This window comes from Argentina silus (assembly GCF_951799395.1).
Source record: "Argentina silus genome assembly, chromosome: X".
Taxonomy (NCBI): Eukaryota; Metazoa; Chordata; class Actinopteri; order Argentiniformes; family Argentinidae; genus Argentina; species Argentina silus.
This window is the reverse complement of record NC_139653.1, coordinates 11,471,669-11,496,595: the sequence shown is the minus strand read 5'-3', so window position 1 is coordinate 11,496,595 and position 24,927 is coordinate 11,471,669. Positions and strand designations below refer to the sequence as shown.

Here is a 24,927-nt window from a genome sequence, read left to right as displayed (position 1 = left end):
TGGCAGGTGTGCAGGATTTGGACTTTTGGGGAGTGGGCTATTTAATTGTTTCCTTTGCACTGGACAAGCTAAATCAAGCACATGTCATGTATTTGAAAAAAATTATTTACTGTTTTGACGATGGTCTGGTTGCAGTATGCCTCTCCAAATCTAGGATCTGATCCATCAAGTGTTACATGGTTTTGTATTGTTAACGTTGTTTTTTTCGGGAGTATTGCTGAATTGTTTTAGTATTATTAAATAGTGCAAGGAGGAGGACTGGCTGTATTCCACTATGTTTGCTGTGTTAGACATGCAAACAGGCAGCTAACATTAGTGTTGCCGATTTGGAGCCATTTCCTTGCCTATCAATGGTATGACAATTACATTATCCCCTGTAACGCTGTATTCACTGATACACTGATTGTGCATTGAAAATAGTTGATTTGTTGTAATTGATTCTTGCATAAATATGCATGCATACATGGCAGCTTCTTACAACAAAACTGCCAAATAGTTCCCAATGACCAAAATCTATACATTTGAGAGTGGTCCCTCATCTGTTTACCAAAAAAAGTGGCGGGTGGGCCGCTTTGTTGTTGTTTGAATCCCAGATCCCTACTCTATAGCCTCTTATATGTGCTGATTGCCAGCTCTCAATTATAAAGCAATACAGACATAGCTGTGAGCCATGTGTTTTGGGTAATGCAGCAACATGTTCCTGCCACATACAATTATCACATTGCTGTAGTGCAATATGTCATACTGTATGTTGCTGCTAATTCAGAGTTGTTAGTGTTCTTGAAAATCTCTGATACTGTAAATATCAATGAAAGCTCGATCTAAATTAGAGCAGTTTCAAAGTATGTTGCGAAGTAGTGGGTAAGTACTACTGTCAAACTTTAGCTTAGACTCCCCACTGGTTTAAGATGCTGCAGGTTATGCTGACATGCATACTGTACATCATAAACTGTTTGTGTGAGTCCTTTGCATTAGAGGAGGGTATGAGAGAGTAAACAAATGTAATGCTTTTTGCAAATGTAGGGGATTTAGGGAAATTGTATGTTCCCACTTACCACATTTTCATATTACAATTTATGCCCAAAATAAATTCTGTATTTACCATATTTTAATTTTTGAGAGTGACCAGATCCTGCCCAATCGAATATGTTTGTAATGTATTGTTTATGATATTATTATAAAATACTTTTTTAGCACCAATGAGACTTGAGGGAATTGTGGATCCTAGCAATGTCAATGACCAAGATCTACAGTATATCTCAAATCTGACTGTCTTTACTTTTGCAATTTTCATCTTGGTACCAGGGAATTGCTTTTGGGTGTGGTAGGTTGACATGGTTGGGTGTCCTTAATAAAGGGTTCCCATCTTGGATGAACGGAAGCTTACCTCAATTATTGTTAGTGAGTAAGTGTGACTGATGAAGCATTGCAACCATTTGGTTGAGAGAATGCTCATCATACCTACCTTGTCTGTCCCTCCTCTTCCTCTTTCTCCGTCCCCTTCTTCCCTACTCCAGCACCTCCACAGGCATCTGCACTGAGACAGATGCCTGTGTGTCAGTGTGACACAGCCTTCCCATAATCCCTTGTTCTTTGCTGACTGTGCTCTTGTTTTCCTTTAAGGTCTGGCACACTTGATGATGGGCGACCAAGGTATGGGCTCTGTTCCTTTTCCACTCTTGCCTCCATTTTTCCTCCTCCCTCTCCCCTTGTGCTCAAAACAGACGTCTGCTTCTCACTCACTCGCTGCTGGGGTACTCAGGCTTAGTGCTTTCAGCTGCTTTGCACAGTGAATGAGCTGTTTGTTTTTTTATCCTTGCAGTGGCTTTCTTTCTTTGCTGGTTTTATAACTTTTCCACCTTGTTAGTTTTTTCCACCAAAAATCAGCTCACCATTTTCTTTATTTTTGTTATGTTTTTTTATTTATTTTTATATGTTTTTCATTTTAGAAAAACATGCCAAAGGTAATGCATGATGATGCTATCTAGGTAACTGAACTGGTACGTTAGACATGCCCACCTGTCCTTGCTGCTGGAATGCCTGTCAGAGGCACCATAATGAGCTGATTGACAGTAAAGCAGTCTTTGCCTCATCTCCATGTCAGTACAGCTGATGCTCATACTCCAGCATGCAGCAGAGCAGGAAATGAAATATTGCTCACGTGTGCACCCCCCCCCCCCCCTCCCCTTTAGTCACCTCACACACACTGGCATTCCATCATGCCATTCCTGTCTCTCATTTCTGTACATGTTTACCCATCATGCCTGCTCTGCTCTGTGTTCTTCTGTCCCTCTCCATGTTACCATGACACTTATGGGTGTCTTTCTCCTCTCCTTTCGTTTTCCCTTTTGTCTGGAAATTGCTCCCTCCATGGAACATTCCATCAAATCTTATAGGTAAAAGTAAAGGTACTCACTGCTCTTTATTTTATTTTTTGTCCTCATACAACTGTAAGTCCGGTGTCTGTGGCCTTATATGCTAATGTGAAAAAGTGTATAAAGCCATGGGCATGTTTAATTGCTTTCTATGCTGAAAATATGTATGTGAAGGTACCCAAGGTAGGTGCTGCTTTTACTTTGCGCTCACACTTTTGATGCAGATTGGATTGTTTCATTTCTGCTTGATGCATGGAAACCATAGCTGACATTCACTAAAGGGATGGACACATTAGTGGCTGCCCTGGTGCCAACACAGGCAGCCCTACCCACCGGTAACTGCTTTTTTTATATATACAATGTAACGGATATTGGGTTGTGGGCAAGACTATCTATGATCTCAGTGTCGTGGGCACCCCAACCTGGCTGTGACCCTGTCCACTCCATAGGGGGTAAGTGGACCTCTGATCTTTGCCATTTGACTCTCCTCCCTAGGGCGGAGAGGAGAAGGTTGGCTTCTAAGGTCCCTACTGAGCATTCAAGGTAAAGCTTTGTGATTCTTTAAAGTTGGCTCATCAAGGAAAGCAGGACTTCAAAAGTCTGAATTTTGTCTTATCCATAAACATCTGGGGGCACTGTCAAATGAAGAATGTTTTGGCTGTTTTCATGTGTGAACTGTCATTGTGTGGAAAACTTGATGATGATGATTCAACCCTGGATAAATACCTGTAGCATGACCTTTGACCTTGGGCAGAATGTGAGATTGTGAAGTCCAAGTGTCCATTTACATTCTCAATTGATTATTTCACCTGATTTCAGTTGTCATTTTATCCCCTTCAATATTTAGCATTACTGCCATAATAGTGTAAGATAGTTGGTCTGTTACAAATTTGATACCTGTTTCAATACATTATGCACATTATTTTCCTCCATATGTTTTGGGTATAACTATTATTATCCTAGATTCAATAACTGTCATATGGAATCATGAAATTAACAGGTAAGGCTACACAAACTACACAGTCTGAACAACTGTTGAACTGTAGTACTTTATAAATGCAGAAACGTCACCTGTGTTTTGATATTTATCTACAGTAAAGCCACTGTTTAATGTGACATTTTGAATTAATCTCCTGACCATAATGATATACACAATATGCACACATCTTGTTGCCAATTGTTACTGGCCACACATAACAGAGGGCACACATTTGAGTTTTTCAAAATCGCATGGACCTGGGGCAACAGAGCAAAGATGTTTCACCCTTCCCTAAGGTAAGTGCTATTTACTTGATATCTTTGGTGTTTCTGTTTCAGGCTATATGGTTATCCAAGAAGATGCACACTTAGATCCGTATTCTCCAAATCCACTTTTTATTGTCCCCTAGATAGAAAAGGTCAAATTAGAATTTTCTGAAACTGGAACATATATTAGTTTTATCTGCTCTGCAAGATGGGAATCCGTCTGCCTGTACAATTGAATGAGAAGGTGCTTACAGTGCATTCGGAAAGTATTCAGACCCCTTAACTTTTCCCACATTTTGTTATGTTTTAGCCTTATTCTAAAATGAATTAAATTCAATCATCAATCTACACACAATACCCCATAATGACAGAGCGAAAACAAGTTTTTAGAAATGTTTGCTAATTTATTAAAAATAAAAAAATAAACATCACATTTACATAAGTATTCAGACCCTTTGCTTTGACACTCGAAATTGAGCTCAGGTGCATCCTGTTTCCATTGATCATCCTTGAGATGTTTCTACGACTTGATTGGAGTCCACCTGTGGTAAATTCAATTGATTGGACATGATTTGGAACGGCACACACCTGTCTATATAAGGTCCCACAGCTGACAGTGCATGTCAGAGCAAAAACCAGGCCATGAGGTCGAAGGATTTGTCCGTAGACCTCAGAGACAGGATTGTGTCGAGGCACAGATCTGGGGAAGGGTTACAAAAAATGTTCTGCAGTATTGAAGGTCCCCAAGAACACAGTAGCCTCCATCATTCTTAAATGGAAGATGTTTGGAACCACCAAGACTCTTCCTAGAGCTGGCCGCCTGGCCAAACTGAACAATAGGGGGAGAAGGGCCATCGTCAGGGAGGTGACAAAGAACCCAATGGTCACTCTGACAGAGCTCCAGAGTTCCTCTGTGGAGATGGGAGAACCTTCCAGAAGGACAACCATCTCTGCAGCACTCCACCAATCAGGCCTTTATGGTACAGTGGCCAAACGGAAGCCACTCCTCAGTAAAAAGCACATGACAGCCCGCTTGGAGTTTGCCAAAAGGCACTTAACAGACTCTCAGACCATGAGAAACAAGATTCTCTGGTCTGATGAAACCAAGATTGAACTCTTTGGCCTGAATGCCAAGCGTCATGTCTGGAGGAAACCAGGCACCGCTCATCACCTGGCCAATACCATCCCTACAGTGAAGCATGGTGGTGGCACCATCACGCTGTGGAGATGTTTTTCAGTGGCAGGGACTGGGAGACTAGTCAGGGTCGAGGGAAAGATGAACGGAGCAAAGTACAAAGTGATCCTTGATGAAAACCTGCTCCAGGGCGCTCAGGACCTCAGACTGGAGTGAAGGTTCACCTTCCAACAGGACAATGACCCTAAGCACACAGCCAAGACAACGCAGGAGTCGCTTCGGGACAAGTCTCTGAATGTACTTGAGTGTCCCAGCCAGAGCTTGGACTTGAACCCGATTGAACATCTCTGGAGAGAACTGAAAATAGCTGTGCACGGACGTTCCCCATCCAACCTGACAGAGCTTGAGAGGATCTGCAGAGAAGAATGGGAGAAACTCCCCAAATGCAGGTGTGCCAAGTTTGTAGCGTCATACCCAAGAAGACTTGAGGCTGTAATCGCTGCCAAAGGTGCATCATCAAAGTACTGAGTAAAGGGACTGAATACTTATGTAAATGTGATATTTCAGTTTTTTATTTTTAATAAATTAGAAAACATTTCTAAAACTCTGTGTTGGCTTTGTCATTATGGGGTATTGTGTGTTGAGTGATGAGGGAAAAAATGAATTTAATCCATTTTAGAATAAGGCTGTAACATAACAAAATGTGTAAAAAGTGAAGGGGTCTGAATACTTACTGAATACATACTACGAATGTACTGTATATAGTTTGATCTGTTCTTGTGATGTAATTTTCACTTTAGTGTCCATGCCCCTGCCTGGTCACAATTCTGCAATGTGCAATTCGACATGAACCAGGTTGAAGTGTTTCAATCACTGTTGCATAGTCTATAAATGGCAAATGGCATGCCCTGTTTCTCACTGTTTCTCAAATATCTTTTATTAATACTGAATGTTATATTAACAAAATGTGTCTCAAGAAACCCCTTTATACAGATATGTAAAATCTATTCAGAACATGCCTAAAACCTTGGACCTAAAATACCTATTTCAAACGATGACCATCCCCCTACTCAAATGTGCCTATTTGTATTTCAATATAAGCTGTGCAACATAGTTAGGAGACATCGCTGTGCATCATAATTTTTTTCTGAAATTGTCAGTGGAATGTACTGTATGTTGGCTGCACACTGTCTTTTGGCAGCATACTATGTTTTCACTAAACCACACCACACTACCAACCTGGAGGTGGCAGAAGGCAAGCCACATGGAGAGACAAGAGGGTGCTGACGTGGCACAAAACTGACACAACACACTGTTTCTAATTCCGGGCCTTAGCCAGTTGTCCTCTGTCTCATACAGTATTTTAAACGGGCAAGCAGTTGCTACTACACAGCCAAGAAGCCTTTATATTACTGGCCTTTACCTCTTGTGATTCTAACTTATGACACTAAGTTAAAAACACAAGACCCCCCCCCCCACACACACACACACATTAAATGTGTGGGATTACCAAAGAAGATTTTGTTCTGGTCCTCTGAGAAGTAAATGTGTTCCTATTTTTAGCTGGAGAGATGCCCTTGGAGTCTCAAAACCTAATTTCCATTCAGTTCCAGAGTGCAGGGCAGAGGATAAGTCATAATACCACTGGCATACAAACAGCCAGGGTATTTAATTGCTGTCATCACAGCGAAGTGCCATGTGCAGCTTAAGAGGGCCTGTAGGCTGCACAGAGAAAGGCTTATAGGTACAACTGTGCTTTTGCTAAATTAGTATACTTTTTAGTCTAATTGCTTTAGCTTTTTTTCAGAATGGAAGTGGCCCCTTTAATTATGTTACACAAAATCTCAGGGATTGCTCTATGCTGAGGACAACTGGATGGAGAAAAATCACATTCCAAGTTGTGTTATTTGTATTGAATCATAGCAATAAGATCATTGACTGCTCAAATTTCTCATAATTTAAAACAAAGTACTGATTCCTGTAATGGCTTGTGGCTGTCTTTGGTTCTCTGTGGCCATCTCATTGATGAGGCAGAGACATCTGTTACCATTTACAGTATGAATCTATACAGAGCATAAATCTGTTACCATTTACAGTATGATTCTATACGGAGCATAAATCGCTTAGAGCAAATTACAATACATAGTTAGTTTCTCTAATGTCATTACTGGCATACACGACACATCTATGTGCCATCTGTACTAGTCATTAGGCTACATCAGTGGTGCAGAGGAAATATTGACCCTAGGCAATGTTTACAGTTTTGACCCAAGACGGTTTCCACAAGGGGATCAGTTGGCCATGTTGGTTATGTGGTGGGTAAAGTGGCATAGCAGATCTGAGCATCCAACTTGGCAGCACCCATATTTGGCCAAGTCCTACTGTACACAGGGCTAATTTATACAGCATCGATTATGTGTTCTTAGTGAGTTACTGTCGGTCTTTGCCAAATTATGTTGTGTAATGAAAAGTTAGGAATAGCATTGGTATTCACAAATAACATAATTTACCATGAAAGGCTCTTTCCAGTCAGGTTTAAGTTAAGTATGAGGTTTTGGTTATATCTGCAGCCAGTTGAACCCCCCCCCCCCCCATTAAATTAAAGCTGAGAATCTCTATTTTCACCCCATAGTAATTGTTTGATTTCAAACTGTTGGAGTATAGAGCTAAAAGAAGACATAATGGTGGAGTGGTTGCTAACAAACAGTAAATATGTTGATTAGAGCAAATTACAATACTAATTTGTACTGATTTGGCCCAAGGTTTACTAAACTTGTAGATTTTATAATTTACTGGAATTTACCGTTAATCTGCTACCGCGCTGACTCTCTTTTGCTAGCAATCGTAACGATGACACGTGTCTCCACAAATATCTTCTTTTGTTTACATTCTGCAGTTTGTGACATACAGACTTTCGTAGCTTATTACTAAAAAAACAATATTAGTGGTTGCCAAGTAAGCAAACATATGACAAATAGATACTTCAAGAAACTGCAACCGGCCAAATATTATATAATTAGTCTTTCTGCTTTCCTCCTTTTTTGAGAGCTCTTGATGCAGTTCATGAGCACTTGAAAGGGGATAAAGAAACAGTAACAGACTATATATTACAGAATATTTATGTCCTTTTTGTCATGTAAAGGCGATTAGCATTTGTAACCTTTTTCATATGCTTGTCCATTTGAGTCCAAGCTGTTGGGAGTGATTAACGTAAACCCTACAACTATTTGCTGTGAAATGTGTGGAAGCTTTGCCACGACGATATCGTTCTGTGCGGCTTGTTGGTGAGGATTACACTTGTCGTCATCGACCATGACTTGGTTAAGTATGCATTAAAATCCTGTTTTCTTCCTGATGGTCCTTGTTGCAGCACAGACGAATCCTAAGACCTTGCTTTTTATTTTCCCCATGCCTTTTAATTCTCTGGCTAAAACATTTGTGGTCTTGGAATTGTATTCTTATAGCTGAGATGCCACTTGTAGTATGGACCCAGGCCTTGTGCACAGAGCTAGAGCAGCAAGTCTTCTGTTCTGAGGGATAATGTGGAATAACATGTCAACATGCCATTTGTCAAAGTTGTGCCTGTGTTCTTTATCTGACAGGTAACACAATGCCATGTGGTGTGCACTGAATTGACAATTACCCTTGACTTTGTAGTTTCATCTTTGAAACCTGAAAGACTGTCAGTTCAATCCTTTGAGGACCTCTGCCCCCTCAGGATTACAAATCAGGATTACAATCTCTCTGTTTTAACCCTTTGAAATACATACAGGTAAATCTAATTTCGAGATACCAATACTGATTATTTAAATTGTTTGTTATTAAATTGTTCAATTAATCCAGTAGTTCATTATACTCATTTTCTTTCAAATATAATACGTTTAGGATACTTCAGCTGTGATTAGGACACATTACCATGACATGTTTTACTACTATACTTATATGTAAATATATTAAATAATCACTCTCAGAATAATGTGTACCCGTTTTATACCGGTTTCATTTACAAATGACATGAACACATACACACACACTTGTTTCCCTGCTCATCAACAGTCCCATCCTTAAGGACACACCTCCATTCTCCTCAGTGTCTGCAGGCCGTGAGTCTCAGACTTCATGACTCAAATGTGCTCTGACATTAAAGGGAAGCAGAGGAAGGCAGCAAAGCAGAAAAGGCCATTTTTAATCTGTCTGACAATTTGGAGATAGAGACCTCCTTTTAATATGTATTCCTGTGAGAGGAATGGCTGAGCTAACCCACACATCCCTGCAAAGCTGGCCTCAGAATGCATTTCCTGCTATTCGCCACTTTCATTTAGCAAATTCTCTTTTTTTTCTGATCCCCCCTCACTCTCATTCTTCCCTTCCCCTCCTCCTCTCTCACACACACACTCTTATACACATGATTGAGATTGTATTTCACTATCGAGTTAATAGAGAATAGTGTTGTAGCTTTATGCAGTCCTTTATGTGAGGCAGTAATGTTATCTGTCTGTCGAGTCTCGTCAAATACAGGTAATGGATAGTACAGTATTCTATTGTGTTCTATTCTTGTCTAATCTAGTGTAGTCTATTTTATTCTGTTGTAGTCTATTATATAATGGCAGAATGCTTTATAGAAGCTGACCTGCCCCTGTAAACTTTCTTTTACTTTATAAATAATTCAGATCAATTTATTTTTTCTAGAACACTATATAATAAGTAAGTATTTTTTTATTCAAAGAAAACCCATTTATCAGAGACAATCTTTGGCCTAGTACGTGGGTGGTATGATGCCATCAGTGCCTCTGATTCTGAGTTCCATCATGGTGGAGATTGATAACATCATTAGTCCAACTCCGTAGAGATGTTGAAACAAAGGAAGCTCAGAGCAAATTTCGTGCAAAGTAATCATTTGCTTTCCCCTCACCTGCCCCTGGCTCCAGAACAGAGCAGTGTTACTATGAAGGGTTTTTTATTCGATGGGTTGGAGCAGTGGATTGTGAGCTGGTGTTATAACCAGCTTAGAGCGGGAAGAAGACTCTCCTGGAGTGCTGAGAGAAAGGCCTGTAATTGCCTGGAGTGAGATTTGTGTGTCTGACACGGCGGATTGACAACTCCGCACTCAGGCTCCACAGATTAGTACATTACCACAGCTTCTGCTGCTGTTGGGAAGGCAGGGGGAGACAGAGCCAGTAGAAAACAGACAAGGGAAGGAGGAGAGAGTCGTTTAGAGAATGTAAGAGAAAGAGAGATGAGGGGGCAGGGGGAAAGAGATACTCTGTGGAGGGAAAGGTGATAAGGGAAATAGAATGTGTACTGTCGGCTCAGGGGAATGCAATTAATGGGGTATAAACATTGAGAGAGGAAGAAAGTTAAGGAGGAAGGAGATAACACCCCATTGAAGCCCTATAGGGCCATCTTGGTTCTCTTTCAGTCGACACGGTTGGACCCCTCACAATAGGACACACACTTGTTTGTACCTATTTTCTGAAGACCTCTATACAATCACCCCTGGTACATGCCGGTGATGCTTGCAGGCAGATAGCGCTGCCTATCGCCCGTCCTATATATAGGACCAATTTTACTGCAGTTTTTATTCAATATTGTCACTTGGTAGGGGGTTTGCCGGTACTCCAGATATTGCCAGTGCATATCATGCCTAAAAACTTCCCCTACCTGTGACAATATTGATGATAAATCACAGCCTCGAGGGAACAAATCAGAAAATTGTGACATGAAAGCAACTTTTTAAGTGTTCATTTTGTAATGGTTTCTGCCCTGCACTGAGAAATATAGTTCCCAAAACTAATTTATAACCATTTTATAAATAAAATACATACATAAATTTAATTATTAACAAACACTTATACAATGTATTGATCAGAACAAGCATTGTGATTGGCCGAGAAGTGTTCAAAGCCGTGATTTAATGATAATGTCATGGTAAAATCACCAGTTAAGATATTCATACGTCGTAGTAGATTTGTTTATCATATTCCCTTGACAATGTTTGTAGTTTTGGGAACTATATTTTTCATTGTACCACAATCTATCACAAAATAAATACTTAAAGCATTGTTTTCAGACTTGTTGTGTAACCGTTGTATACAAGCAATAATGCCCTTGAGACTGTGATTTATTGTCACTTGGTAGGGGGTTTGCTGGTACTCCACTGTGTGTCGTGCCTAACAACTCCTCCTACCCCTGACAATATTGACGATAATATTGACTATTAGAGAGCGTAATGGAATAATTTAGATATGGCAGATTCTCTCTCTTTCTGTGTGCTTGTGTATGCATGTCTGTCATATATTGTAATTCACTTGCTAAAAATTGATCTGGGTCAAGAACAAATCAGATACTGCCATGACTCTGCCCTCCTCTTCAACTGAGCAAAGTGGTCAACAGCTGCTAAACTCTCCATCTTCAACCTAACCTAGCTGAATTACACTAAAACAAGCAAGGAGCCAATGTTGATCTGTGGCAAAAGTTCTCCAATCTGAACTGGCCAGCTTAGCTAGCTAGCTAGATACCATCCAGCAGGCTAGAAAAAAAGCTGTTTAGCTAGCTAACTATAAAGGTCTACTAACTTAGCTAGCCACTGCTAGGCCTATATTATTTGACAGTGTGTCTGAACAAGGTTACTGACATTATACAGTACATATATCAAAATGTTAGCTCACAGTTTACTAGCTAACAAGTGAGAAACGACAACTTAGTACCACCTACGTACCACCACTCATCTTCTGCATAGCTAGCTAACTTTGTTAGCCATAGAGCTAACGTCTGCTAGCTACTCCATTTCTTCCCTGTGTTCTTCCCACCCAATGCTTTCTCACAGTCATTAACAATGAAATTAGACAATAGTACAGGCTATCATAAACAGCCATCTTTGAAGGGATAATCTTGTGTTGTTATTTGTCATAACTCAGCTTGGGTTATTAGCAGGTGAGTGGACAGAGGTGAATTTTTACTGACATAACGATCGTATAGAATGCAGGGACAGTGCACACCCCTATCTGCACACCTCAGAGTTTCCTCTGTTACAGAACTTGGCTGTCCCCATTCTACTGAATGTACTATTAATATTACAACTAAAGGTTTTCTGCAGACCTGTTTGTTTCCTACTAAAATGTAGTGTTCCGCAGTGCTCTTTAGTGGAAGCAAATTGGGGCCTGTTACAAGATTGTTACTTGCGCTGGCTATGGCCAAGCGTGTGTGACTTGTGTGCTTTTTCATTCCATCCTGCATGCACTTAGTTTGCCCTTGGCAACAATAAGGTTACATTACGCCCTAACGCAGCATTCATTCCCAAAGGTATCTCCACAGCGGACCGCAGCTAAGGTGCCGTACTTCCCCTTTCCATTTCCTGCCCGGCCTCTCAAGAGCTTATGAACACAATCTGTCCTGTAGGCGCTCTACATGGCCAGGATAGTGTCGGTCAGGGTTTGTGATCAGTTATTCACCTGCCTTGTGAACCCTGCCAAGAGTAGGGCTGTGTCCACACAGCGCCTCTCCCACTGGATTGTGGGGGCCATTGTTGAGGCTTTCAATTGTCAGGGATTGCAGCCCCCTTTTGTGTTGCCGGTGTCATGGGCTCTGGTCAAGGGTGTCTCTGTTTCAGATGGACCACATAGATACCTTTCAAAGGTTTTACAGCCTGATTGTGGCCTCGCCTTGGTGCACACTGTCCTAAGTACTGGTTTGGAGAATGTTCGAGGCGTTTTGCAGGGTCCCAGTCAGGGGTCGAACTGAGTCAACTGAAAGAGAACTAGAGGTTACAAAAGAAACCCAGGTTCTTTGGAGGAGATGGGAAACCCCTCACCTCGTTGCCCCACTCGCCAGCTTGTGAAGAGTGGCTTGTTGGATAAAATGGCCACGCTTGCTAGGTCCTACTGGATGGGCGGTAGGCGGGGCTATCTGCCTGCAAGCGTCACAGGCCTGTACCAGGCATGATTGTATAGGGGTCTTCAGTGAATAGGTACACAGAGTGCATATATTTAGTTATATGACACCCTTTTTTACTTAAAAAAATATGTTCTGTGCTCGCACGTTCGGACAACATGATCAGTGTCTGACAGGAATCCAAACAGTCTCTTAATATTTTTTCCAAATATCAGCTATCTGTCTGTCAAAAGTGTTTACATTTGTTTAATTTCAAATATGACATCTCTCTGATTTCCAAGATCCTTTGTTTGATAATAACATGCCTCTGCATCCCTAGCCTGTCATTGCCTCTGAATTTAAAGGCACTACAACCATAACATTCCAAAAGCCAATCTTCCCCTGTGGGTTATAGGGATTAGAAAATACAGCAAGCAAACTTTGAATTAGTATTTATCAATGCCCCCTCCTAAAATATATTTATTGTAAGGGATGACAAGCATATAAATCCCCTAAAACCTAAAGAAAGGGAGTGAAAGAGTGTGGAATAAAGCAGGATGGATCAATATGAACCAGGCTGGGCTCGTTCCCCAGGTGGAGTGGAAGGAGATCTGGTCCAGATCAATATTCCTGGTCGATGCTGGTGAAAAACTCTATTTCTTTGGCTGCAGAAAAGAATGGAAGAATCTGAGCAGAAAATAGATAAAAGGGAGACACTTATACTTCAACTGTGGATAGGAATCCATCCTTTGCGTGCCTGTTCATTTATTTACTTTTCATTTTCTCTTTCTTACAGCTTTTAGATTGTAGTGCGCAATGCTTTCATCATTGACCTAGTGCAGAGGCTGGAATACAGAGTATGGAATACATACTCTAAAAAACCCTTAATTTCTTCAATGTGTTCAAGGTCTGGTTTCATGGTGTGTAAATCATTATCCCGTCAGTGACTATTTGTAATGAAATGGCATGTACTGCTGCATGATATGTATAATTATGCAGCTATAGTCCACAGGCTGTGGTTTACATTAGCGATCTGTAATAAACAACTATCCAGTGGCTTAATTACTGGGTGAAGTGGGTGAAGCTTAATTGCTTGCAAAAATACAGTGATTTTTGTCAATTGTGATGATTCAGAAATGCTAAACCCGCTTATGCAGGCGCAACTTTATTTATTCTTCTATCCGGAAAAGAGAGAGAGATATAAATATGTGTGATTAATTTCATGCTGAATGACTCACAAAGTAATACATATTCATATCGCATTGCTCTGACTCTCTACCCTGTTTGCTCATTGTGCTAGATGACAGCACTCTAGTACAGTATGGAGAAAACAAAGATTGATGACACCATGCTTTGTGAATCTGTTATATCGTGGATATTGGAATGACTGTGTGAATCGGATGGTGTCGACCATCACAGCCGTTCCGAGATGCACAATATAGCACACCCTCTTGTGTTATTGCTTTTATACGATGGGTTTACACCGACATCAACATGATATATTGTATTGGTTTATGCCCTCCACCTATAAAAGTAGTTAGTTAGTTAGTTAGGGACGCAGGTTCATTGATAGTTCTGGAATGGATGAAATATCACTGTAGTTAGAGACCCAGGTTGGTTGATAGTTCTGCAGCGCATGGTCTAATATGTAACCCAGTAAAAAATCTCAATCTGGCTGTCTTATAAAAGCTAAACAGTGTTTATGGTGTATGTATACATTGTTTAAGTGAAAGTGATGTGGTAGCTATGCTAGGATATCGAAATGGCTGGAATTTTTCTCAGCCAATCACAATGCTTGATTTGATCAACCCGTTGTATAAACTTTGATTGATACTGTATGTACTCTATACTGTGAATGAGAGTAATTAGGAAATTACTGAGATCTGTAAACTGTTGAAACAGCAGCTTGAATATTTTTCTCAGTTTCTTGCAAAGGCCAAAAGTGAATGTTTTGCAATGAGGCGTGCCAGGAAATGGTAAGGCTCCCTGTGGGAAATTGAATAGTCCATTTCCAATCGAGTGTGGCCTGCATGGAGTCATTATGCTCAAGACCAACATGTCCCAAAACATATGAATCATGCATTGCGTAACAGATCAATACCACTCGATTAGAGCAGGAAAAGTTACACACATATTCAAATGCTCTTGACTCCTCTCCACCTTGATGCAGAACCCAACCTGGACAATTAAGCACTTGGCCCTCATAATAAAGCAGCATCCCATTAACCTCTGGGTTGTGTGCACATCTTACCCCTGTTTTATAAATAGCCTCTATCCTGTCTTTAATCACAAATAAAGTGTCTGTTTACCACAGCAACAGCGCTGCCAAGACTAATGTCGCTCCAGCTCAGGTTAAAAGTGTCATGAATCACAGTGTGCGAAATGTGACACTATCGATCAGAATAATTTGCTCTTATTTTTTAATGGAAGACAGCTTATAGGTTAATAAATCTTTTCTGAATAGACTCCATTACAAACTGTCATCCAGTTGAGCTTCTGGTCTGATTTCCTGTAAGTTTGGGGGAGGAGGTAAGGCATTCAGGGATAACAGTGACCATAAATTCCTTTAAAATAATTTGTTGTTTGTTTGATCTGGCTTGTTTAAGATTTTTTTGTCTGCTTCTATTTAAGCTACAGTACACCTCAAAATCCCTTTCTATCAAGTGTGGTTGTGATCGGATGTTTCCTGTGTTTTATTCAGATACTACTATAGACACATTGCTGAAAAAGCTGAAAAGTCTCTGAGCAGCAATGTGGGTGTCATGTGTGGAGAATACCCTGAGGAAAGATTTATTGTTATACAATATTTACCCATTTGGCTAAAGTAGAATAGCAAAAAAAAAAAAGAATTTCAATGAAATGCGGATTAACAGTTAAAGCCTCCTCGCTTTTGAAGCACAGGGTGTTTTTCTCCACTCTGCAATCTGTGTTGCTGTGTTTTTTTTATCTACTGCTGTAGCTTTCTCTCCCTTTCTCTTTTGTCATCCTCCCTCCCTCAATTCCTCTCTTGCTTCTGTGTTCCTTCTCTTCTCTGAATCACCTTGTACTTCTCTTGTACATCGCCCACACTCCTTAGTAGAGAGAGAGAGAGAGAGAGAAAGATAGAGTGAGTGAGAGGGAGAGAGATTGAGTGACCCTTTGTTGAGATTGTGTGACCCTTTGTTGAGCTCCAGCTATTGTGCCCATGAGTGGCGGTTGTCTACACATTATTGAGTGTTTGATTTAGGGATGAAGCACACTTCAGAGCATTATCATCAACATAGCTGTACTATTCCTGAGTCTATTTGTTGCCAAGTTATAATTTTACATGTGAAGCTCAGCCTTGGCCTGGTGGTTATCTTAGTGGTTTTGTAAAAGACCACATTGTTTGTGTGGGCTTTATTGGCTCTGCAATTGTATTGAATACAGTATACTAGCACATGCTAACAAGATCAAGGATGATGTAAGATCTTTCAGGAATTAAGGCATCCAGCCACTGGGCCCTGTGTAATATACTGTAATAGCGGAAAAACATAGTGGGACACATTAAGTACAACGGACTGTCTCATGGAGATATAGGTCATTGTCCGGTGCTAAGCTTAGCTTGTGCAGAAGAAGATGGGAGGGGGGGGGATAAAAAGCCAAGGTTAGCTTCACGGGCACTTGGCTTTGTGGAGCCCCACAGCGAGCTCATAGGTCAGGTTGGGAGAGGCCGGGAGGCATGGAGATTCTCATTATCTCTGCCACTGACAGGTCACAGAGACAGAGGGATATAACCTCCATGGAAACAGGCCTACGGACACCACTAATCTCTGTCCCCACCAAAAGACTGGGATAAACAACAATGGTAGAGATTTTGGAATAATCAAATGAAAGCCATTTTTGTGTCACTCATGCCAAAATAGAGTTTTGTGTCTGCATGCTAGTAGAAAAGCAAGTTAGTGAAAATGTTGTAGTGTGTCTCTAAATTTTGAGGTGCTTGGACATGGCATTGAAAAAGGCTATTTTGCCTATCATAATTTCTCTGCTGTTACTAAATATAAAAGCCAAAAATATATCTCTGTTTCCAATGAGAGCCCACTAGGAAAAGTGGTACTAGATGAAGCAGTGTAGCCGTATGTCTAGAAGATTTAATGTGTGGCTGTTTTCAATAAATTAATTAAAGTATTTTGCAATTTTAGCGACGGTACCGCCATGGCAGTAGCTTGTCAACTTTTTTACACATTTTTATTTTAGGTATTTCACCTTGGCAAAACAACCACCAGGAGGCATTGTTGAGCAGCAGGTAATGTGTTGTTGAACTGTTACTCATACCCCCATTTCATTCTTTGTTGTTTTATGAACAGTATTATTTGAAAGCAGTCTTCGTATGTAAGGGGTTAGTTTGGGATTAACAGGTCAGTGAGAGCAGGCCAATCAGATGCGCTGCTACTGTACATGCAACATGCTACTGTATCCGTGGACACCACTTACCCACGACGGTCAAAAATCGTTGGATCTGATTCCTTTGAATTCATGCTATTCTACATTTAGGCCTAGCCATTTTTACAATTACATTGTCGTGTTTATTTGATTCATTAGTATCCCAAGGACAATATTATTTGAGATTTGTATATGGCGCTTGAGTTGGGCTTGCCTTGAGGCTCACTTTCAGACTTGTTGAAGAGAAGTTTTAGCCAAGCTCTTTCGGATCTGACCAGCATGTTCATTCGTCGAGGGAAAATGAAGATGAAGATTGGCTTATTCAGTGGATTAAATACAAAAAAATGGTTCCTCCTGTCCCATCCATGCCATGTCTCCTTGGCTGCTGCATGTAGGTTTACACAATTAGCAGTACTTATTTTACAATATTATAGCCTATTATTTGGCCAATGACAGTATTATATGAAAGCAATCTAAGTATTATTCAGACGGGATTTGTTTTACAAGGGGAGGCAGGGAAATGTAATCATTAATAACGAAAGACATGCTTGACTGTGAATAAAGTTCAGTTTTGATTAAAATGGATTTGGGTGCGGTATAGCCGAGGGTCTCTCATATAGAAAAATAAATGATGGTTTAATGCATAATCAGCAGTCACTGTGGAAGTGTTTCAGCATCAAGCCTTCTTCAGCAGAGTTTTACACACTTAAAACAGAACCATAGTATATGCTGTAATTTCCAAAGGTGCTGACAGAAATCGGTTGATTGTCTAATTAGGTCTGTTTGTAAACAGCACAGTGTATTTACAAAATTAAATAATATTATTAATAATAATAATAGCTCATTGTTAAACATTGAACGTTGTTTTTTTTATGAGCTAGAATCATTGAGCCCCTTGGGGGCTTCTGTTCCCATATGAAAAATCCCTAAGGGTTCTCTTTGCAGAAGCTTTTGCTCTCTGTTGCCTCCACACTTCAGGAGGCTCACTATTTCTAGCCCCTGAAATCTGAAGTTGCAAATGTCATGTCCCATGGCATTAAAATGTCTTGTAACAGGTGATTTTATGTCATAATTTCTTATGGTGCTCCAATATCCTTGTCTTTAATTCTCTCTTCATCTTTCCTACAGTAGGTAGCACAGCCCACAAGGATGTTCTGGTCATTAAAGTAAGGGACATAGAGACTGATAAAAACTATTTTCATTTTCAGTTTAGCAGCTATCATTACCCGGTTTTGAGATTTATAGCCAGCTCTTGCGCATAAGAAGTATATGCAGATCTGTCGCAGAGTTTGAGCACCAAGCGGCCAAATTCCCCAAAGTACCGCAAAGAGAACCCTTCGATTATGTTGACTTCTAGAGTACCTATTCTCCTATTACTGAAGACATTAATGCTGCTTTTCAGTGCCATTGGCATATTTTTGCAAGTGACCCTAATATCGGTAGAGCGTTTTATAATGAGCTCAGATATACAGTGCTGAAACTATTACTATGAGGTTAAAGTAGAGATTGTCAGCTTTTATTTGATGGTATTTGAGTACATATTGGTTTCACCATTCTGAAATGACAGCACTTTTTATGCATAGTCTGCCTGTTTCAAGGTACCCAAAAGTGATGGGACAGATGTATTAAATGTCCAAATTAAGCACTCATGTTTAGTATTTGGTAGACAAACCTTTTTAAAAAGGTTCTTTTTTGAGTGGGGCAGTCCCACTCTTATATTTGTATTGTATAGAGACAGTGAAGAAAGGCAGTAAAGTAAGGAGGAGAGGGTATGTCAGCAGGGCATGGGCCAGATTCGAACCCATGTTGACATGGGCATATGTGTGCACTGTGCTAGACCACTCGACCACCCCAGGCCACTGGTCAACAATCCTTTGCATGCAATAACTGCCTGTAGTCTGCGACCCATTGACCCCACTCGACACTGAGTGATGCTCTGTCTTCTCTGGTGATGCTCTGCCATGCCTGTACTGCTGCCATCTTCAATCGTTATTTGTTTTGAGGTATTTTTGCCTCAAATCTTACCAGGAAATTAAATACATGTTAAATTGGATTTAAATATGTTTTATCTATACCTATTGTCCACCCCAGCACTTTCGTTCTTTTGTCCCCAGTGGAAGTTAACATTGCATCCAGTGTAATGCCATGATAAAGGGTGATGTTCAGCATATCATATCATAGTTGGCTACAAAATTGAATAACTTTCATATAGGTGTCATATTTGCTGTAGCCTTGGACAGTTCTTGATATGTGTGACATTCATGATCTGTAGGCTACACATTTTGCTGTGTGTGCTTGCTTGAGCTCCCGTTACAAGCTCAAACCTTTTCCCATTAAAAACAATAGTGTGACAATCTGTCTAGCAACTTCCCCTGAGGAGACCAACTATCCTGTCAACATCTGGAGTTTTTGTGTGGAAAACAATCAGAAATCATTACCGTCAGAGCTCGGTATTGAACTCCCAGATCCTCCTCATTGTGATTATGAATGTTAGCGCCAATGATTGTCACACGTTTAGCTGAAACATCGCCACTGAGTGTATAAGGGGGCATGATCTCACAGAACAAGTCATTGTACAAATGATTTTTCCTGTCCTGGATACAATAGACAGTATTTTCCTTCCCAGTCTCAATCCCACTATAACCTAAAATCAGACCCCTGTCTCTCACTTAATGTTATTATAGCGTGTAAATGTCGTGTGAATTCTCCAGTATTTTGTCTCGCGCCTATTCTCCGCTATTTTGCTGGTCTCAGCTGTTGCACGCATGAAAAGCTGTTCATTTTACAGATGAGAGCTAACATTGCAATGGTGTACTAGTGCGTCTTATATTAATGTTACATTTAGGAATTAAAGTGCTGGAGCCACAATCTGCACGTGTTAATTCGTTCTTTTTTCCTTTGTTGGAAATTAAAATTCCATAGCTGTCTATGGACGGAATGTCAGATAATGGACTGTTTCAGGTAGGCTAAAAGGTTACCGAAGCCTCCCAGCAAACATTTGATGGATCGTCGAAATATCGTCCTATATGCGTCTGTGCTGGCCAGGCTCCTTTTTGGCTCCTGAACGTCGACATTCAGAATGCGTCTTCGAAAAGACCCTAAAGTACGGAAGCCTTAAAAGGCCATGAAATTCATACTTTTTTCCCTGCGTTTTCCCGTGATAACAATTTTCTTTGTTTTCTCGAGATCTCAAGTTATTTATGTCTGTTCAATATGATCAATATGATGGCGTATATTGATGTATTTAGACAGATGCTGTAATTAGATACATAAATATACCCCAATACGGTTTAAACGTATTTAATGGACATTGCTATTGGGAACTACTTATCAATATGCTTAGTGCATTATAACTTCCTGTCAGGTGGCCCAACTTTGCTGAAGTGTGTTGTTGTGATGAGAAGTAAACATGCGACTCGCATCTTTCAAATTTGAAGCGCAACAAAAGAGGTAGTAGATTGTCTACCTGCTTTCTATTCAAGTAAACGAAATAGTTTGATCTGATAGTGATGGAAACATAATTAAACGTTCTATTTGCCTGCATGTTAGTCAAGGCGGTCTTATTAGTACGCTACCCTTTAGCACACTAGCTCACACACTAGGCAGTCGAAACTAAAGCCAGCTAGTGTAGCGTAATAGCCACAAAGTATGCCATCTGGCGTTATAAAAACAAAGCTAGGTTAAGCCACCTTGCTAGACGAACAGCTATGTTAAGTCCCATAACACCAAATCGGACTAAATATAATTTGATTGCAAAACCGTGCAATTATATGTGCTAACCTTAACCCTATCCCTGCTTGTTTGATCGGCAGGTTTTGATAGTTCGCAGATCCATTGATCCCAGAAGGACCTTGGTCGAAAAAAAAAAAAAATCATGTTATTGTTTCAATAAAAACTTGACTGTTAGGATTGACTGTATTTTTCGTTGTGTTGATGCAACTGTACATGGTGGATATGCAGTATAGATAGAAGAGTAGTGGTCGTAGCCTATACTAGATTATAAAGATAGTAGGTGGGGTGTTAGAATTGTATTAAAGTGTAATTAATATAACATGCTGAAATGGGTTTGAAATGTGACTGTTCAAACAACGACCTCAACGGACATCAGCAAACTTTTCGCCCTTTATTGGCCCGTCCTCCGTCGGAGATGGATGCGATTTCAACGACCAATCAACGTCGAAATGCTTGCTGGGTTGAGTGTTTAGTTAATTTTCAAGGATTTGACAGTATTTTGTGAAATCAGTCAATTGGCCAAAAGGTCTGAAAAGGGTTGTGCTATTACAATTTGCACCCTATTATGACGTTTCTAATGATAACAACCTAGCACTTTCGCCACACCGTCCCAAGATGAATCGCGATCACCTCGAAACTCCTACTGTAATCAGATCTCTGGCAAGACGTATTATTCACCCAAGTTTCGTCATTTTGTAAATGCCCCATTTGTATGGCAAGACACATCATTCACTCAAGTTGGAGATAAAGCGCGTGACATATGAACAAACGAACAGAGACCGATTTATAGACCGATGCAGAATCCCCTCTCAATTTTTCATGGTGGGCGACAACACTGGATACCGCCAGGTTAAACATGTGATAGTTAGCTGACTACACTTTGTTTTCAGCTCACTGTCTCTACAATATAGCGAGATCGTTATGCACTGTTAGTGTGAATAGATGCAGTAAGCTAATGTCAACATTCCTCAAGCACCATGATAATCAAAAGTAAAATGTCAATCCCATCAACAAAATCCATTATCTGTCGCAGATAGTAGAAGACCCTGGTTACAACACCCCAGGCTTTATCTGGCTTCCACAACGTCCTTAAAATAGCTAGGCCTAAGCCATTAAATGAACAAATTTTGCTAGCTAATTTCTGAACTAAGCTGGGAGATGAGCTGTCACTCACACCCAAGTTATAGAGGTCCCCAGCGGTACGTGATAAATGTGTAGGCTATATCTATTCAGGTAAAGTGGAACATCACCAGAGATACCTAAACAATGCAGATATTTGGCTATCAAACTTGATCCCACCGTAATGAAAGATGCTTTCCCCAACATCACAGAAACGGAGACAGTGAAAAACTGCACAGCTTAGAATATTTAGTTTTAGTTTTTCAGCTATATTAGCGACTGGTCACTTTTACCTGTACACATGTCTCGAATAGCAAATACAAATATGTTACCGCACTAAAAACCTGTATATCCAAGTGTCCTATGGAGCTTCCAATACAAAGTTGCTATGTTTGTCTTCAGATAGCTTTGTTGTCATGGTATTCTTTGATTATGATGCAATCACTTTACCAGCATATTAAGCCTATCCGATTTCACATTACATTATCAACATTCTATATCAAACAATGGATTGTTGAATATTACCACTTTTCTCTCCCTGCCACATAGAGTTGCTGTTGCCTCTAATGTCATCTTGCAAATGTAATAATTAATAATTGAGCCCACTGTCTTTTTTTCTTCTTCATATAGCGCTTTTTGTTTTGCGCACTATAGGCTTGAGGTGGATAGTGTGAATGCTGCCCATGGTTCTTCTTTACAGGGATGTAGGCCTAGTGCCAGAGGTCGCATTAGCTTTCAAAAGACTACATTTTGAAACAGGGTTGTTTCAATATGCACCCTACACAACTCCCAGGAGGTAATCCTGGTGATTGATATATACATAAAAGCCTGAGTTTTTCAAAGGTTTACTGATAAAGGTTTGAAACAGATAGAATATGGTTATGAGGGAAAAAAAACAAGTGTGCGCAATATAAATTAAATGAATGGAAGAAAACTACTCTCAGAGTAGTATAAACTGTAGCACTCTGTAACCTACATGTGAACATCTTTATTTTGCAAAAGAAATGTAATGTTACCATTAGAGTACATCATCTATATCAACCAAATGCAAAGCTACTTAGGTTATTCATCTAAAAGCAGTCCAGCAGGTCTATTACCTCTCTGAACAGTAAGCATTAGGCTGTTTGAGAGAGTGTGAATCCTAAACTGCATGCCCAATGCTAAGTACCCAACAAAGCTTCTATAGCAGCAATCAAAACTGAGTGTGCTGAAAAACCCTGTTATTGCACAGTCAGTCAGGTCAGATTTTGAGGTATGGTGCTCAGTTGAATTTCCAGTCTTTTTTGGCAATTGACTACTGAAAATACCAAACTTTGTTTGTATTGTAATCTGTGTAATATGTTAGTTTGGCTATCAAGATCTCACAGAATAGCCTTCTTATAAGAGGTTATGGAGATGGAATGTTGGACTCTTAATCAAAATGCAATGTTGATTATTGCAGAAGCCATTGTGTGTTTAGCTCATCCTAGCTCAGCCTGTTTTTTCTCTGATTAGATTCAGAATTTCTTCAGGCTTTATCTGTTTGCTTTTGATCTCTGTACCAATGTTCACAACTCTGATCATAAGACATACCGACATAAAGCATACCAGCAACAGCAATCAATGGCAAGCAACTCAGTTTGAATCTTATGTTGTAATTTATGATACATTTCTACATTGCAGGTACACTGAATCCATTTAAACGTGCAGATCTGAATATCTTCACTATAATTGTATATATAAACATTTTTATATATGTATAAAATGTATTTATTTTCACCGTAGGTTGACATACCACGCAAATCCGTCAGTTGTAAATGTCTGAAAAGTTTTTATGAATTTAATTTAGAGATTCACTTTGTGTCATGTTCTCTATCATAGAAAATTACTGAGGCTGCTCCTGCTAATGGAACTGTATTGAATGAAAATCCCAACCAAAGGTGAAACTCCTCACACAACCTAATTGCATTGGGAGTTTTCAATGCTGCTTAGTATATAAAAAACCCCAACTATTAATATGATAGAGATTAAAAAGAAGAAGAAAAAACTGTAATAGGTTGAAATACAGACGGGAATAAACACAAAAGAGACAATTATCTTCATCTGTTATTCATGGGTGCATAAATGTCACCCGAGACCGGAAATATAGGTGATACATTCCATGGTGTTATTAGTATGAAGATGTTTCTAATCTACTTTATTTTACAGTAATAGATTATCCCTTTTACCATTTATTCTTGTAATGAGACTGCAGAGAGATGATTACAGTTCATTGTTTGCAAAGCGCAGGAGGACTGACGTGTCAGTTGCGATGGTCAATGGATGAATTCTAATTATGCCTTATTCTCTGCCTCAGAAATATAACACTGTAGCATGAATGAATGCATACTGCAGATTATGTTTTGCTACCTTTTTGGCCATTCTTTTGAAATGCGTGAAATTAATTATGTCTTATTTGTTTTATAATATTGAACCTGTTTATTTGATCACTAGTTTGTTTCTTTGAAAATGTTGCCCCCCCCCAAAACCGTATTTCTGTCCAGGAAGGTCAATTACAGAGGTCACTAGTATATTCTTGCTGGAAGTCACTCCCATAACCACTATGTGCATACCTGGATTTAAATAGATTAAACCTTGTAACAATGTTACAGGGTAGACCCGTAAATCCTCCTCTGCCTATGGAAAAATACAGTTATTAACTGTTAACATATTACCTTAAGATACTTCAAAGGCCATAATTCTATGGTGTTGGAGCTAGTAAGCCTCTGTCCCTGGTCAAAGGGGCCCATGTTCCTGTTATGGTGCTGCTCCAGCATGTGGATACGCTTTGCTGTAGACTGCAGAGTGGCTCAGATGCAAACAGCACAGGCCATGGTACTCACTATACTAAGGGAATGTATACATTGATAATTATCTAAGTCAACCAATTGGTTTATCATTAGAATTCCTGGTTACAGGTCCAGTTGTTTTCATGTAAAGCTCTAGACTGGTCTATGGAGGCAGATAGTGCATGAAGATCAGAGAAAGTCCAGAGGACATGCAGATTGATGTGCCACTCTTGAATCTCACGAG

The 24,927-nt window shown here is 40.0% G+C and overlaps 1 protein-coding gene across 17 annotated transcripts in view; it reads left to right on the top strand.

Moving 5' to 3' along the window:
• Positions 1-24,927, top strand: part of LOC310822998 (neurexin-1a-like) — a gene marked incomplete at its 5' end in the record, with an annotated part of 300,716 nt that overhangs the window by 22,577 nt on the left and 253,212 nt on the right. For 7 of the 17 annotated variants that reach the window (XM_083695624.1, XM_083695636.1, XM_083695625.1 and 4 more), the window contains one exon: positions 1,624-1,653. The exons of 1 other annotated variant lie outside the window; for it this stretch is intronic. In XM_083695624.1, coding sequence (XP_083551750.1) covers positions 1,624-1,653 — 30 coding nt within the window. Of the gene's footprint in view, positions 1-1,623; positions 1,660-2,396; positions 2,409-2,858; positions 2,919-4,813; positions 4,826-24,927 lie in introns of all 17 variants that reach the window. 9 more of the 17 variants (XM_083695626.1, XM_083695638.1, XM_083695630.1 and 6 more) reach the window with 5 other exon arrangements.